Source organism: Eutrigla gurnardus (genome assembly GCF_963514095.1).
Source record: "Eutrigla gurnardus genome assembly, chromosome: 22".
Classification (NCBI taxonomy): Eukaryota; Metazoa; Chordata; class Actinopteri; order Perciformes; family Triglidae; genus Eutrigla; species Eutrigla gurnardus.
Genome location: NC_139933.1, coordinates 15,539,026 through 15,556,372, shown reverse-complemented (window position 1 = coordinate 15,556,372; position 17,347 = coordinate 15,539,026). Strand labels below are relative to the sequence as shown.

Here is a 17,347-nt window from a genome sequence, read left to right as displayed (position 1 = left end):
ATTTACGTAACCCACTGGTGTCTACGCCCAGATTAAATGTGGACAAGTTTAATCTCTGCCTCTCCCTCCCTGAAACACATCATCCCATTCACTTTATTTTGGTGCAGAAGCTCAAATCTTTAACTCTTTTTAACATTGAAGTGCAAAAATGGGACTGAGTCTTTTTCTTATAATACATGAATGTACATGTTGGTAAGATGCTTTGTTTAAATATAACACACACACACACACACACACACACACACACACACACACACACACACACACACACACACACACATATATACTGTATATCATTATTATCCCTCTAATATCTATTGCATGTAATAACCCTCCCTCAAAAACTATATTTACTTAAGTTTCTCACTAAAGTTTACAAGATTACATTTGAAGACACGATTACTGAAGAGCATTTGAACGCATCATAATGTAACTCAATGCAACCGCCATTATCGACCCACCGGCTGCTAACAGCTAATGTGAACTAGCTCTCCTCAACACAGATTTGTGGTTCACAATCTATCAGGAAATAACAGGATGGAGCAGTAGTTTGCACATAGAAGAGATCAGGCCGGATGTACAGATCCGGTAGTTGGTGACATATTTTGTTGTTATTTTTCCTGTGTAATGTAAATGGTATTGGATTGTATTACTTACTTATTGTAAGTCACTTTGGACAAAAGCGTCCTAAATGCTAAATGCTCTACATTTAAAATGTAAATAAATCTGTGCATTGACTTGCTGATGACCTATCAAGCATTTTGGGCTATCAGAGGCATTTCAGATCAGTATACAAGCATTTTTATGTGTAACAATTACATATTACAGATTGAAGAAAAGGCCATGAATACGTCCTCCGCTACTGAGTTCTCGTTTTGTCGCCTGGCTAAATGTTATGTATGTAAAACAGTGTGAAAAAGGCAAATTTCAGGAGAAACCTGACAAGTGAAATCAAATCAAAGGAAGTGGTTTAAAGGAGACTCAACCAACAGTCCATATTGTGTGACGCTAATAAGAGTCCTTAGCCATCTGAATTAGACAAATCATGTGTGTACTCTTGTCTGGGGAGTTGCTTTGTGTATTGTCCCAGTAAAAAAAAAAAAAAGGCTAAATATAACTCTGCTGCAGTAAAACGCATTTCCCCAAACAAGGAATTTAGAATTTGCCCTCCATCTTTTACAGCGGAGTCACGCTATAAAAGGATCATTCCAAGGGTAGTGCAGCAGGAGGGATGATTACGATGATTAGTGACTACACATCCAACGATTACTCTTTCAATGCACATATGAGTGCAGTGATATAGATCTGGAGGGAAGAAAAAAAAGTGAATCAGCCCTTTGACAGACACGGCAGGACTAGCAGTCTAACACAGGGCATAGATCAAGCAAACAGCAGGCTTTAAAATGGATAGCAAAGCTCAGAGAGGCGGGGGTGGGAACGACAGCAGGATAATATAGGACCCACCCACCACCAGCTTCAGGTCTCTGGGAAAACATGTGGGCCACAAGAGTCAAACTCAAACCTGACTCACTCTAGAAGGTACAAAGACACTTATCGTGTACTTGAGAAAGTATCCTCAAGCAAGTCCAGAGAGAAAAAAAGATTTTTTTTTCTCCTTCAAACAAACCAATAAGCTTTTGATCCACACAGCTTCTCTTCCCAGCTGGACGACTGAATATCCAGTTCAATACAGGCTGGACTTTAAAGAAAAGTTTCTTCGACCCCCTCTTCTTTTCCCTGATGTCAATCACGCCACCGCAGCCACCTGGTGATTTATGTCAGCGCCTCAAAAAGGAAAGAAAATCAAACACATTTTTAAAAAGGCTATATCCGTCTTCTGCAGGGATCGATTGGACATCAGAGTCGGAGAGTCTCTCTCAGAAAAACACGAAATGAAGGGGCTCATTCCACCACATGCCACAGATCTATGGAGCACAAATGTGTAAAAGTACAACTGTACTGCACCTGGTGACATCATTTGATGGGTTAACATACTTTCAGTTAGAAGTTGAACAAAATGAATTGATCCCACAAACAAGTCTGGATCCAAAATCTAGTCTTGGACCTGTATTCATAAACACCACAATATGTTTCCCATATTCATGCCTGGTTGAATGTGATTTCAGACACCCCTTAAGTGGACTATACCATTTCTTAACATTGCCATAAGTTGAAATCATAGACTGTATATAAGAAATGGTTGTAGTCATGGTGACATCACACGTTGGTTTGTGGACTACAGTATTGAAGCCTTGAGTTCAGCATTTTGGCCGTCGCCATCTTGGAATTGTTGCAACCAGTGAAGAAGTGACAATATTTGGATATTAGGGGAACCAGATGGCTGTTGAAAACCACAACACCACACTTTTTAGGTGGAGAGTCAGGCTAGCTGTTTCCCCCAGCTCCCAGTCTTTATGCTAAGCTAGTACTCTTGGCTGCAGCATGATACTTAGCGTACAAAGAAAACTCAGACTAAAGAGCCATGAACACAATATCAGGCTGAATAAATTAAGTTAAACAAAATGGAAATTCAGGCAAATTAAACCTGTCACGTTGCTGGAGATGCTAACTAGAGCACCCAATGTAAATCAATCCGCCGCTGAAATGAAAGCACTGCTGTTAGACCTGGTTGAGTACTGTATTTTTTAAAGATGTACATCTTCAGTGTTAAAACATATAGAATAAAGCCAGCTTGCTTCTTTAAATGCGGGTCAAGGTTATGGATAACATGGCTTTAAAAAAAACAAGTGAGCTGATCGAATCAGCACAGGTGGGAACATGTTTACGGAAACGCAAGTGTTTAATATTCAGTTTGGTTTCAGCAGATGTCCAGGTCAGGCAAAACAAGCGTACGGGGGTCACATCTCACATGTCATTTTATATTTCACATACAATACTTTTAAGTATCTGCTTGACAAAGGCTGATTTAGGTCAGCATGTTCCGTCGGAAAGCTTTGTCAATCCTAATCAAAGTGAGCGCTCATCACCCATCATCTGCATATCACAATGCAGCATCCAGGTGGAGGCTGAGAGCCTGCAACACACACAACAGCCAACAATAGCAGGACCTTAACAGACCAGCAGCATCCTGCTTCTCCAAACCAACCTCAAATGACAATGCGGTTTAAAAAAATAAAGCCTGCGTTGTGGTTTGCCGTTTCTTTTGAGGAATTCCAAAAATGAAACTCTTTTTGTTTTTGTGCATTGGAAAGTTAAATAGCTGCAGGTGGATGAAGACGATTTCAGGCTCCCACCTACACATGAAACCTGCCAAGACGACTTTAAAAGCTGCATCGCCTGTTCAATGCAAAAACACTCATTGTGCTCCTGAAGCCTTCGAGTGATGCTGTCGGGCATTTCGTCGTACATTCATGGAATCTCTTTTTGTCTGCAGTGTCAGTTTGAGGCTGCAGGCTCGGAGCAACCAAACCCCCCAATCCATATTTACTATAAATAAATGACCGACCAAAGACCTGCCACACTTATCTCCCACTGTTGGCTTTTGATTATATTTCATGCTTCAGGGGACTTTGGTGAAAAGTCTCATCAGGATACATGTGCACACAAACAGTCTTACCTCTTCGTGAAGTATGGCCTTACACATGGAGTAGTTCCCCTTCAGCGCCCACGTCCCGTTGGCAAGACACTTCCTATAAACATTATCTGCACGGAGAGAAAGAAGGATAAAGACTGTTGTTAGAAAAAAGATATTCTCATATGTTCATTCATTTTTTAATTAATCATTTTTACGTTTTTTTTTTGGCCTGAGAATCTACAAGATGTGAATTCTTGTAGATTCGGAGTGGCACCGCGACCTTTTCCGCTTTTGAGACTAATAGGGAAAGATGCCATTCGAGGTACGAGCTGTGACTTTTCACAAGTTTGCTGTCAGGACAGTCTGCCACCCTCGGCCGGACCCCCGTCATCGTTCTTTACATTCAGATAGACCACCGAGGAGCTGTGTTCAACCAACGTCTCACATGAAACGAGTGTTTGAGCCACGTTATCCTCGCATCACGCCGCTCACAAAAGATGAACATTCCTAGAAATGAGGGTTAGCGAATGGCTCGTCCTGAAGGGCTGCATTCAAGACACAAATGTTTCTTTTGACCGGCTACATCTGCACACTAAAAACCAAAAGGTGAGATTTTATTACTTTTGGTGTTTAGTTTGTGGATCCAGCAGAGTGCTGTGAAGCTCACTTGATGTTACTAAGCAACCGTGAGGTGGCACTGGCAAAATAAAGGCAGAAAAAAACAAACGTCCAACGCTTTCATTGGCAGTCATGAAGTCAGTTGACGTGTGTCAGTGGTTTCATTTAAAAATATATTATATTCATTTTAAAATCATGACCAGATTCTGTGTAAAAGGCCTTTGTGTAAACTATCTAAATCAAAGACTGGTCTATTTTTAGGTTTTAACACACTGAAAGAGGTACGAGTTGTACCTTGTTCTACCAGGAACTGAAAAGGGTTCTCCTACATGGTTCTAGTAAGCAGCGTTCTTTGCTAGAGCGTAGGAGAAGAAAGGCAGGTCTGGGAGTTATTCATGTTATTGGGTAATTATTGAGAGCTATATTGCCCCGACACAATGAATAGGCATATTTTTAATTTCAATGTCTGTCACCTCCTTTAAATCAAAAGAAAGACTCAGACTGAAGCCGAGGCGGAGTGAACAAGTGCACATTTTCTATTTAAATAGACACAATTTCTGCTCTTTGCTTGAAAAACCACACTGGTAGGGGGTCGACATGAAGGCCCTGACAAATGATGAGTCAAATCATATTATTTGCATGCAGGCTCACTCCATCACAGCACACATTTCTTGCCACATTTTCGGGGCAGAAGTGAAATGATCTGTAACAGATTTCACATTTTGTCATTTCACATTTATTAAGATGGAGGAAATTAAATCATCAAACAGGACACGCCAGAGTTGAAGTACTGCAAAATGAAGCAATTGGGGGGAGGGGGGGTCAGAAATATTTTCAAGATTACATTTTACATCTGCGGCCGTCTGCAGGTGAGAATCTTACAATCAGACAGCTCAAGGTTCAGATAGTTTAAGTTGTTAGCACATATTATATAATATGACCAGGGTGAAATAAACATAAATAAGATATAAGGACCATAACGGGTTGTTTCATCTTCAGGAGACGATCAGCAGTGAGAGCACGTATGTAGCGCGGCAGACAGTTAATCGCTCTTCCCGTCACAAAAACGTTTTCCAGCGAGTCTTGTGGAAGGATCTGACCCCGATGTCGAGGCGGGTCGGCTCGGGTCATTGGGAAACCTTTTCCACTGACAGTTTTCAGAAGTGGGTGCAGAAAGTGAAGTTAAAGCTGCTCGAGGAAAGCTCTCAACATCCCAAAACAGCGTAAGATTAATACAAATTGCATCTATTTCAGTAGTTTGAATAGCAGATAAACTACAGCATCTGTACAGGTAACGTGGTCCCAGACCTCTGTGCTCGTTATCAGCTTTTTTCCCACAGTTGGAATGGTGATACCTAATCAATATTTTTAAAATAATGACGGCTTACATGCCTACTTTTTTTTGTGAAACAGAGAATTATCGCCCACCTTTAAGCTCGTTTTTTTGGTTTTCTGGGATTCACAAGGGATAAGTCTGTATTTTACTTGACTTTACCAACATTCCCCCAGATATGACTGGAAATATGAAGGCCTGTGTAACATCCGTTTCACGTCTACTGCTCTCCTGTTTCTCCAGCGACGAGAGGCGACCACATAAAGAATTATCTATCGAGATTTGGCTCTTTTGATGGATTTGAGCTCACTGTGTCTGGCTGTGTGTCTCCATGTTGTGTAGCGAGATGAGCCTCCAGAATTTGCACACTGTTGTGGAAAAATGAATCTGCCCAATAAAGATCAACAACCAGGATCTGCTTTTTCTCCGAGGTTTATTCCACTAAGTATTCTCATCTGCAGAGGAGGGACTGGTCACCCCTGCCTTCTGATGCAAAGGATCAGAATCAGCAGGAACGACCCTGAGTCCAACAACAATCTCCCTTTTAAGGAGGAGGAAACAAAGGACGGATCATGTCCTATCTTACAAAGACAAGATGTACAGGCAAGGTCAAGATTTACAGAACACAGTCCTGAAATTATCTTATGTCAATGTGGCACTCATGTTCATATCATCTACAAACAGACATTAATTTTCGTCATAGCATAACAGTCAGATGAGGAGATGCGGATCGACGTCTGGCCTGACAAATATTCTGATTATAAAGTACAAACATCCAAAATTCCCATTACACACACAAAATGCCGTCATCTCTAATTTCCAATGCATCCTCCATCATTTTCAGCCAGGAAAGAAGCAGGAAAAGGAGGAGGAAAAACACATTACCAGAGGTCCCTGGGTAATACTGGTCCCTTTTAGTTATAGATTTAGGAAAGGAGCGTTGTTGACGTTGACTTCAGTTACTAACGACTGTCAGGATTATCGACACTAATGTGATTCATGTTACTAACGACTGTCAGGATTATCGACACTAATGTGATTCATGTTACTAACGACTGTCAGGATTATCGACACTAATGTGATTCACGTTACTAACGACTGTCAGGATTATCGACACTAATGTGATTCATGTTACTACCGACTGTCAGGATTATCGACACTAATGTGATTCATGTTACTAACGACTGTCAGGATTATCGACACTAATGTGATTCATGTTACTACCGACTGTCAGGATTATCGACACTAATGTGATTCATGTTACTAACGACTGTCAGGATTATCGACACTAATGTGATTCATGTTACTAACGACTGTCAGGATTATCGACACTAATGTGATTCATGTTACTACCGACTGTCAGGATTATCGACACTAATGTGATTCATGTTACTACCGACTGTCAGGATTATCGACACTAATGTGATTCATGTTACTAATGACTGACGGGATAATCGACATTTATGTGATTCATGTTACTAACGACTGTCAGGATTATCGACACTAATGTGATTCATGTTACTACCGACTGTCAGGATTATCAACACTAATGTGAATAACGTTACTAACGACTGTCAGGATTATCAACACTAATGTGATTCATGTTACTAACGACTGTCAGGATTATCGACACTAATGTGATTCATGTTACTACCGACTGTCAGGATTATCGACACTAATGTGATTCATGTTACTAATGACTGACGGGATAATCGACATTTATGTGATTCATGTTACTAACGACTGTCAGGATTATCGACACTAATGTGATTCACGTTACTAACGACTGACAGGATTATCGACACTAATGTGATTCATGTTACTAACGACTGTCAGGATTATCAACACTAATGTGATTCATGTTACTAACGACTGTCAGGATTATCGACACTAATGTGATTCATGTTACTACCGACTGTCAGGATTATCAACACTAATGTGATTCATGTTACTACCGACTGTCAGGATTATCGACACTAATGTGATTCATGTTACTACCGACTGTCAGGATTATCAACACTAATGTGATTCACGTTACTAACGACTGACAGGATTATCGACACTAATGTGAATAACGTTACTAACGACTGACAGGATTATCGACACTAATGTGATTGACGTTACTAACGATTGATGGAATTATCGACACTAATGTGATTCACGTTACTAACGACTGACAGGATTATTGACACTAATGTGAATAACGTTACTAACGACTGACAGGATTATCGACACTAATGTGATTCACGTTACTAACGACTGACAGGATTATCGATGCTAATGTGAATAACGTTACTAACGACTGACGGGATTATCGACACTAATGTGAATAACGTTACTAACGACTGATGGGATTATCGACACTAATGTGAATAACGTTACTAACGACTGACAGGATTATCGACACTAATGTGATTCACGTTACTAATGACTGATGGGATTATCGACACTAATGTGAATAACGTTACTAACGACTGACAGGATTATCAACACTAATCTGATTCACGTTACTAACGACTGACAGGATTATCGATGCTAATGTGAATTACGTTACTAACGACTGACGGGATTATCGACACTAATGTGATTCACGTTACTAACGACTGACAGGATTATCGACACTAATGTGATTCACGTTACTAATGACTGATGGGATTATCGACACTAATGTGAATAACGTTACTAACGACTGACAGGATTATCAACACTAATGTGATTCACGTTACTAACGACTGACAGGATTATCGATGCTAATGTGAATAACGTTACTAACGACTGACGGGATTATCGACACTAATGTGATTCACGTTACTAATGACCAGTGTTGGGAACGTTACTTTAAAAAAGTAATTAGTTATAGTTACTCACTACTTGTTCCAAAAAGTAACTGAGTTAGTAACTGAATTACTTTATAATAAAAGTAACTAGTTACCAGGGAAAGTAACTATTTGCGTTACTGTAAAAAAAAAAAGTTGCTTTATGTCAAAGAATTTGGATTTTTCTTGTAATGAGATGGCAAACTGCAGTCTTGTAGTCTACTCCTATAGTCGTGTAGCGTGTAGTCTTGTGTATAATAATTAAGATCGCATTCTCCGCACCTCGCATGCGGGAATAATTCAAACTTGAGGAGAAATTATACAGTGGGAGACGTTGTGTCTGTCATATATCACAAAACAGGGTCAGAGCGCACAGCAGTAGACATAATGACCCCGGTGCCTCGAGCCGCTGCGCCGTTCATCATCATCATCATCACCACCGTCTTCACCATCCGCGCTCCACAGCTATATCGGATTCCCGTCCAACACCAGAACGGCGGGACACCGGGGCCCGCGTGGCCCTCGCGCGCCGCTCAGACCAGCAGCAGCCCAAACTCCGGCTTCAGCTCGCGGCAAGTTTGCACGTTTCTCCACGGACAACAGGCTGCCGAGACCAGGCACGACCTGAAGACGTAATCTTACTATACATCAGCCAATAATTGCTGAGAGGTTATCTCATCCTCCCTTCTCTCATGACAACACGCGCACGAGTCCTATCATGAAGTTAAAAAAAAGTTAATTGTGCGACTTGAGTAACGTGCAGTAACGGGGTGTCGGCAATGATAACCGCGTTATAGTGACAGTCAAAGTAATTAGTTAGATTACTCGTTACTGAAAAAAGTAACGGCGTTAGTAACGCCGTTTATTTCAACGCCGTTATTCCCATCACTGCTAATGACTGATGGGATTATCGACACTAATGTGAATAACTTACTAAAGACTGACAGGATTATCAACACTAATGTGATTCACGTTACTAACGACTGATGGGATTATCGACACTATTGTGATTCATGTTACGACTGACGTGACAAAATGTTAATGTTTCACGTTAGTTTCACGTTAGTTTCATGCGAGACATGAACGGCGGCCTCCTGGATGAAAGTCCTGTGTTTGTTTGACTCGCCCTCCCTCTGTGGACTATCTCCATCTTTCTACCAACTGATCCACCCAGAATGCAGCGGGGTGGTTGCGTCACATCCGAACGCTCACACGCTTAATGAGTCAGGGGCCGAGGGGCATCATTTGGACGACTTGGGAATGAGAACAGTTTTGATGATACAAGGTTTGATGATGAAAAAAAATGACAGATCTAATTTTTTTACAGTAATCCCTCCACACTGAAGCCAACAGGTCAATCTGATCTAAGAAATATGCTAATCAGCCAATTTTTCTGGGTAACTGATTAAGATTTAATACAAGACAGATCATTTTCAAGGCTCTCCGTCTTGGAAATCATCTCTCCGACAGAGACATGTATGAAATGTGTCCACATCGGTGTGTAGACGGAGGCTGATGACCTTAAAGACATGGTTTAATAATGAGAAACTTTGGGGAGGGTAAGAGATGAAATGGGATTGCGTTGCCGCAGGGCAGAAATGTGCAATGAGCTGGGTATAAATAGCACATTGACAGTGTAAGGGGACTGTCACCCCCAATCAAGATTACCTAGCTTGTGATATTCCCTAAAACCCAAATGCAATATCCTAGAGAGCTTCACATCTGTCTGCAGAGAATTATGTCAAAGTCAAAAGTTCTGCGATGGACTGACTGAATAGCACACACAGGGGAATTCAGAGTTTCCTAAATTATTTGGATTCTTAATGGAGAATATTTAAGGATGACATTTTCCAATTGAGTCCATTTACGGCAGTTTCTGCTATCAGTATTTTGGATTTTAAACTTCTTCATTTCTCTTGAGAAAATCCATCCATGCCCTGGCTCACTCACATTTATTTTCAAAGAGCTCCCATAATTCTCTCCGTTTTATTCCAAACAAATTTACACAACACTGCATGACTGGACGACTTTCCTCTGGGTTCATGGTCACAAATAATTTGAATGGATTAAAGTCAAAGCAATAAAGTCGCTTCATTTAGATTTATAAAAAACAGAGGTGTGATGAGAATTCATAAATAAAATGCGTAAAAAGCAGACAAAACCAGGCGAAAAACATCCCAGCAGAGCCGAAAGCTTAAAGCTACAAATGGCAGCGTCTTCAACTCAGCAAAAGGACCTTGAAATTAATACTTTCTGGCACCGGACCACAAAGTGATTAATGGCTGCTAAACCGCTATACACAAAACCGACCATAAATATCAAACATTTTATAACAAAAGACTGAATGTCATTGAAGATATGCGTTCCTGTAATAAGCAAATTAAGCAGCCCAGTCGTAATCCTCTTTGTGTTTTTAATTAATTTCTTTTTGGGATTACATTTGTCTCCTGTTGCTACAGAGCTACAGAACGCAAACACAGAAATATGTCAAAAAATTCTGAAGAGTGAAAGCAGTCTTCGAGATAAAGCATAAAGAATGGACGCAGGGGGAGACAGCTAGCTTATGCTCGGTTTAAAGTGAGGAAACATAGATACGTAATGTGTTTGTTGAGAAGAAAGAGGAAAAGAAAAAGTGCAGACTTTGAAACCTTGATAAGAAACAAAGGTGAGGAGATAAATCAGAAGCACCTGTGAGTCGAGGGAAACTAAACAAAGAGCAGCGAGAGGAGAAAAATATTTATTTGATGATGAAGCTGAATCGACAGATTTCCTTTCCTCTGGTCGGTGCTTGTTGCACAAATTCCCTGCTGAAAGAACGTATTTTATAATCTGCATCTTAAATAACTTTTGTTTTTTCATTTCTGGGTCAATTCTGGATGAATTTAGCAACAAAACTTCACAGCTAGCTGACTGGCTTCTTCTCCATGGCAACGGAGGTTGTAAACCCATATATATTGTGACATTATCCATGAGAGCGCCGTGCTTCTATGTTTAGTAACAATGAGGACATTATGACTTGATGTAAAACATCTGGGCTCATATTCCCTTTACACTGTCAACTCTAACATTTCTGCACTAAACTGTACAACTCTGATATTGAAACAGGATTCTTCACAGTATTTCTAAATATCTGTAGTGAATCTTTTTCTATTTATGTTTCTTTGCAGTACATGTTTTTGTGTCTCTCTTTCACCAATAAACTAAAGCAAATACCTCATATGTGAAAATACACAATACAATAAACTCATTCTGATTCTGAAAACAAATAAAATCACACATTAAAGTATAAAACAACAACAAAGAAATCTAATGTCGTACAGTTAATTTAACGAATAAATAAACGGGCTGAAAGTCTATTGAAATTCAGAATAGTAAATTCTCGTAGTGTGACATGTTTAATTTTTGACGGACGCTGACCTGCAGCTCTTGTTGTCTTCACATCACTTTGACAGAAGGATGGCGGAAAGACAATATACAGCTAAGCAAACTGATAAAAATAGACAGTAAACACTCCATTTTACGACAAAGAATAAATGTCAAGAACGTCTCAGTCATTTCCTCTGATATTGTTGGCTGTCAGAATGCATGAGGGACTTTTACAGCTGCAGCAAATTAAATTGGATTGAATTCCCAGGAAGCACGGTGGCGGCGTTATTATTACTGTCAGTCGTTTCCAGCTGTTGAAAAGGCCCGTTTCCTTCCAGTTAAAATATGTGAGAGGCAAATGATCGACAGCGACCCGGGTATCGTTTTCACCTTGCCAGTCTGTGTGTGAGTCAGCACGCCAGAATGTGGTCCAGGCGCCGAGGGCGGCAGGAACCATAGGAGAGCTTTGACTACTTCTGCCTGTCTGTCTGCCTGCCTGTCTGTCTGTGGACAGATTTTGAACTGGGTGCTGGGAGGGAAGGAAGTGGAGATGGTGACCCGAGGCGCAGCTCGCCTGGTTCTGTCCAAAGTGAGAAACCACACAATCCAACACCTAAATATTTGGTTTTCACCATGTTGCATTTGAGGATGGGACGAGATGGGATTTTATCATGAATTGAGATTTTTTTTTTTAAATATGGTGAATTTCCTTTCTCAGGATATTTGGGAATGTCGTATAACCATATTTAAATAAATGTGGAACTATTCCTTTAATGACTTGAATTGATTCAACACTTTCGGTCAGTGAAGATGTGAATGCTTGTTGGAAGAATCTTTGACTTTTTAGTCTCAGTAGCGCATGTAAACATTCACACAACGTTCATGGATAATGTGAGAGTCATTGATTTCCTGTTACGGGACGTCTCACTCGGACTGCAGTGGCTCCACGTTATTAACATTCTCCTGCGGTCGTCTTGCAGGTCGCCTCCGACAGAAGTGTAAAACACCATTTGCGTCGGTCACAATCTCAAGGTCCCTAAAATATATTGCTGACTTCATTTTTAGTGGCTGCTGCCAAACTGCTGAGTTGCCAGCAGGGATATTACAGGCAGACGGGGAGTTTTGCTTTTCTTTCTTTCTTTCTGTGGACCGTCTTTAGAAGGCTCACAGACGCGTTCATTGTTGTACCCTGCATCGTACATATCAGCTTTAATCTTTGTTTAGTGAGCGGCTATTGTTGTCCCCGAGTAGATGTTAAAAGCAGCGACTGGCCTGTGCCAGGTGCTAAATCCTCCTGTGGAAACAGGAGCTGGAGGTGCTTGTGGATGGAACACCGGCAGCCCTCCAAGGCCGGAGCCAAAATGATCCTCTTAATTTTATTTCCAAACACTACGGGCCGTGCAAACAAACCCCTTAGTAACAAAGATCAGAGGGTCCTCTGTGGCAAAAAAGAAAGAAAAAAAAGCCAAGCAGAGCAGAAATGTAATGTTTGGGCTCTGCATTGGCAAAGGTGCTGATCCAAATTTATTCACACTTACTTAGCGGTTCAACACATCGGATCAATGGCTGCAGCTCAGAAGAGTCTTCCTCCTCTGTGCATTCTGAGCTGAGGTCTAATTAAACCGCAGCAGGGAAGAGAACAACATATTATTCCCAGTAAATAAGGGTTTTTTGCACAATTGCAGAAGAAAACAGTGAAAAATCTGTAACACGATGTGTTTACTTTGTTTATGCAGGTCAGCCGCCGTTCAGAGCTCAGGGACCGCTGTAAAAGGTTCTGTACTGGGAAGCAGCATTACTTATGGATGTTCTGACTGGGCTCCATTATCCCAGCCAAGATAATTGGGGTTCAAGAGATTATCCCATTAATCCTCAAAATATGCTAAAAACACTTAGAACGGCACCAAAACATACTGGAGTCGTATTTTTATTGGGTCACAAACAAGATGTCTTTTTTTTAATACACATCCTTTAATCTTAAATAAGATGTTTTTTAATGTGTTTTTGTATCCTGCATGCACCATTTTATGATCCCGTACTTATCTCAGAGCACATTTAAGGTGTTAAAACAGCACTTTAGATATGTAGCTGAAAATATTTAGTTTAATGTCGCAACATAATTTAATATAAGATCCAGATTTTGCAGGATTTTAACTTCTGCATGAACAGAACCAGAAGTAACTGAACCTCCTGAAAGCAGAAAGAACAATGCAGCACTTAGAGAAAAGGCTAATCAGAGAAAAGCATTGAAACGAGTTAATTTGCATTGAAATCAGGTTGAAAGAATTCCAATAGCTTGGCTGATTATATACTTCGTCTTTTACTTTTTTTAAGATTTTCAGTCCAAATTGTCTGATATGGTAGAAATATTCTGCATAATAAACACTGGTAAGCTGGTAAATGTGGTGGAGTGAAAAAGTATTTAATTCCCAATCTATTATCTAATAGAAGTGCCTTTAGCAGTGGTGGAAAGAAGTACTGTCCTTGAGTACAAATTCAAGGTACTTAATGTGAGTATTTCCATTTGATGCCAGTGAACACGTCTTGTCCTTCCATGATTTGACAGCTTTCGGCAGTTTGCAGATCAAGGCGTTGCATAAAATTTGAATGTTAGTTGGAGATTAAAAAGTTTATGCAAGTAAAACCAACCGTTTGTTGATCAGTTAGTCCAATGAGAGGCAACTACTTGAGTTTTAGCATAATTTAGAGAGGGTTTGCTACATTCATTCTAAATATTGTATTTTTTTAAACAATGTTTAGGTTTGGACTGTTTCAGTTTCGTATTAGTTTCTGGACAAATTGACACATGACAGAAACGTTTCATCTATAATAATAATCACCAGAATTGCACCTGAAGAACATGGGAAAAGTTTTCAGTGGAAACTGGAGCAGCTCTGAGCTGAGGGGAGGAATCGATGGTGGGTTTTTTGGCGCTGGCTGTTGCGTCCTGGCTCTTCTGTGTGGTTCTGCACCACCAGACGCACCTGGAGGCTTTTACAGAGGACTGCGTAGTCTGGTTTTGGATTGAGGTCTAAAGAGAGAAGAAATAATCTACTTTTCGTGTCCGACTTACTGCAGGAAAAAAAAACAAAACCGCTCCTCGCATCACTTTTACATCGTTCTCTTTTGTCTCTTCTGTCTTTGATGTTCCCCCCGTCTCCCCGCCCACATGCAGTCGAGAATTAATATTCAACGGATGTTGCGGTGCTCCAGCTCATTCAAACACTAAAAAAGCATTCAATGCGAGAGGGAGGGTGAGCCGGGGTGAGGGTTTCTGTAACCCCACTGATCGTGAGGACTGCCCTAAGTAAAAGTGCAACCCCCCCTCCCTCCTCCTCCATCCACTTTGACTGGCTCTAGACCAGGCGACTTGCAGCCAGTCGCTGACATGTGCAGCCACATCGACACACTTTCAGCTTACATATGAAAATGCACCGGCCCCCTCCAGGGACCATTAAGGGAAAGTCAAGCTTGGGAACGAATGGCGAAGGGTTTTTTATGTGTAACAACTCCGACAGCTACGGCGGGCTGAGTCACGGACCCAGAGGAGGGCGTGCAGCGCCACGGGCCACCTGTCACGAGTCAGCGGCTGAGCGGTGTGGACAACGCCCCCCGGACGTCTGTCAGCCCCTCCGTTCATATGTTTGGCAACACGCCGTCGTGGCCCTCGGAGAGCATCGGGCATGTCGAGGAGCTCGCCCTGATCAGCGTCTGCTGATCGCTTCAATTAACTGCTTTCCGGACGCCCGAGTCCCAGCAAGAAGAGTTCAGAGTTTTTTAAATACTCATTAGATGTATTCCACTTTTAGAAATAAGGCAGGATTATTCATTTATATAAATCAGAGACGATGTGAGACGATGTTTTCGTCATCGGCCGTTTTAGCCAAACCTGTTTTAAATAACTTAAATAACGGCTCAGAAACTTAAATCCTGCATTTGTCACAATCCAATCCAATGTTCCAACAACTGTTTCATAGTACGGCTGTATCATAGTACTGCTGTATCGTAGTACTGCTGTATCGTAGTACTGCTCTATCTTAGTCCTGCTGTTTCATAGTACTGCTGTATCGTAGTACTGCTGTATCATGGTACTGCTGTATCGTAGTACTGCTGTATCGTAGTACTGCTCTATTGTAGTACTGCTGTTTCATAGTACTGCTGTATTGTAGTACTGCTGTATCGTAGTACTGCTGTATCGTAGTACTGCTGTATCATAGTACTGCTGTTTCGTAGTACTGTTGTATGGTAGTACTGCTGTTTCATCGTACAGCCATTTCATAGTACTGCTGTTTCATAGTACTGCTGTATTGTAGTACTGCTGTATCGTAGTACTGCTGTTTCATAGTACTGCTGTATCGTAGTACTGCTGTATCATAGTACTGCTGTTTCATAGTACTTGTAAATGTAATAATTACAAAATCACAAAAACAGAAGATATACATCGTAAATGCCATAAACACAGGTGCCAAAATACAAAAATAGATTTCCATAAATCACATTTATTGCAACTAATGTGCAAGTTTTGGAGGAAACGTAACTCCTCAAATGTTGATAATAAAACTTTATTTGTATAGCACTTTGAAGAGGAAAACAGCCAATAAAAAACAGCATCAAACAAGAGAATATAAAATTAGGCTCCAAGGATGTAAAAGTAAAACCTTGTGAAACTTTTAAAAGCTGTCTAATAAAAGAAAGGAATTTTAAAGAGGTTGATAAAGTGTCTGACAACGCATTTCATTTGTTATTTCACCATAAAATATCTGTTCGTAGTGAGTGCAGCATTATATATATAGAGGAAGATCCTGGTTTAATAGAGGAAAACCTGCAGAAACAGGTTTATCATCATTTAACTGAAACCACAATCTTCCTCAGAGCACCACCAAAGCTCACTAATTAACATGTTTGTTTGTTTGCTATTCACCAGAGCTAGGCTAGCTGTCTCGATGCTAGGATAAGCTAATTTAGCTGTAGCTGCACAATCAACACGAGCAACATCAATTTTTTTTAATTAAATGTCCAACTGTTCCTTCAAATTAAATATATTCTATAAATTACTACAGCTCTTTTCTCCTTTCATATTACTGCTGTTTTATAGTACTGCCGTTTCACAGTACTGCTGTCACAGTTCAATTATTTAACTACATTTACACAGGTGTGAAAAAGTACCATTTTCAATCCATTACTTTTACTTCCAAGAGAGTCGTTTTACGGTGTGGTATTAGTATCTTTACTGCAGCTAATATTCTGAATAATAATAATATCCTGTCGTCGTTGCAGGTTTCTCCTTTTGTACCTGGAGAGTAAAGCTTAGTGGGTCGGGATGACACCTTAATATTTCTGGGTTTTGAGTCCAGTTCGTGGCTCCTTATTCTGGAGCAGAAAATCTGCATCACTCTTCTTCTCCTGAGAAGCCAATTAAAAGCCGCTGTACTCGTCCTACTTGTGCTCTCAATAACTCTTTTCAAAGATTTGCCTTTGGAGTGCGGCTGAAATTCATCCCAGATCCTCTTTCCGTACCAACGACTCGGACCAGAAAGGGGACGCTCACTCGCGTGGATTTGAACTCTGCAATAATCTCCCTCTGGATCTGAAGAGCAGCTATATCCACTCAGGCTTTTAAGTGGCCACTCTGGACACATGCAAGACGCCCTCGCCCTCGCCACTTATTACGGTCCTTAT

At 40.7% G+C, this 17,347-nt stretch overlaps 1 protein-coding gene across 1 annotated transcript in view; it reads right to left on the bottom strand.

The window, feature by feature from the left end:
- Positions 1-17,347, bottom strand: part of LOC311033070 (corticotropin-releasing factor receptor 1-like) — a 47,493-nt gene that overhangs the window by 17,217 nt on the left and 12,929 nt on the right. Inside the window, exon 5 of the mRNA XM_084040248.1 lies at positions 3,578-3,663. Coding sequence (XP_083896374.1) covers positions 3,578-3,663 — 86 coding nt within the window. The remainder of the gene's footprint in view (positions 1-3,577; positions 3,664-17,347) is intronic.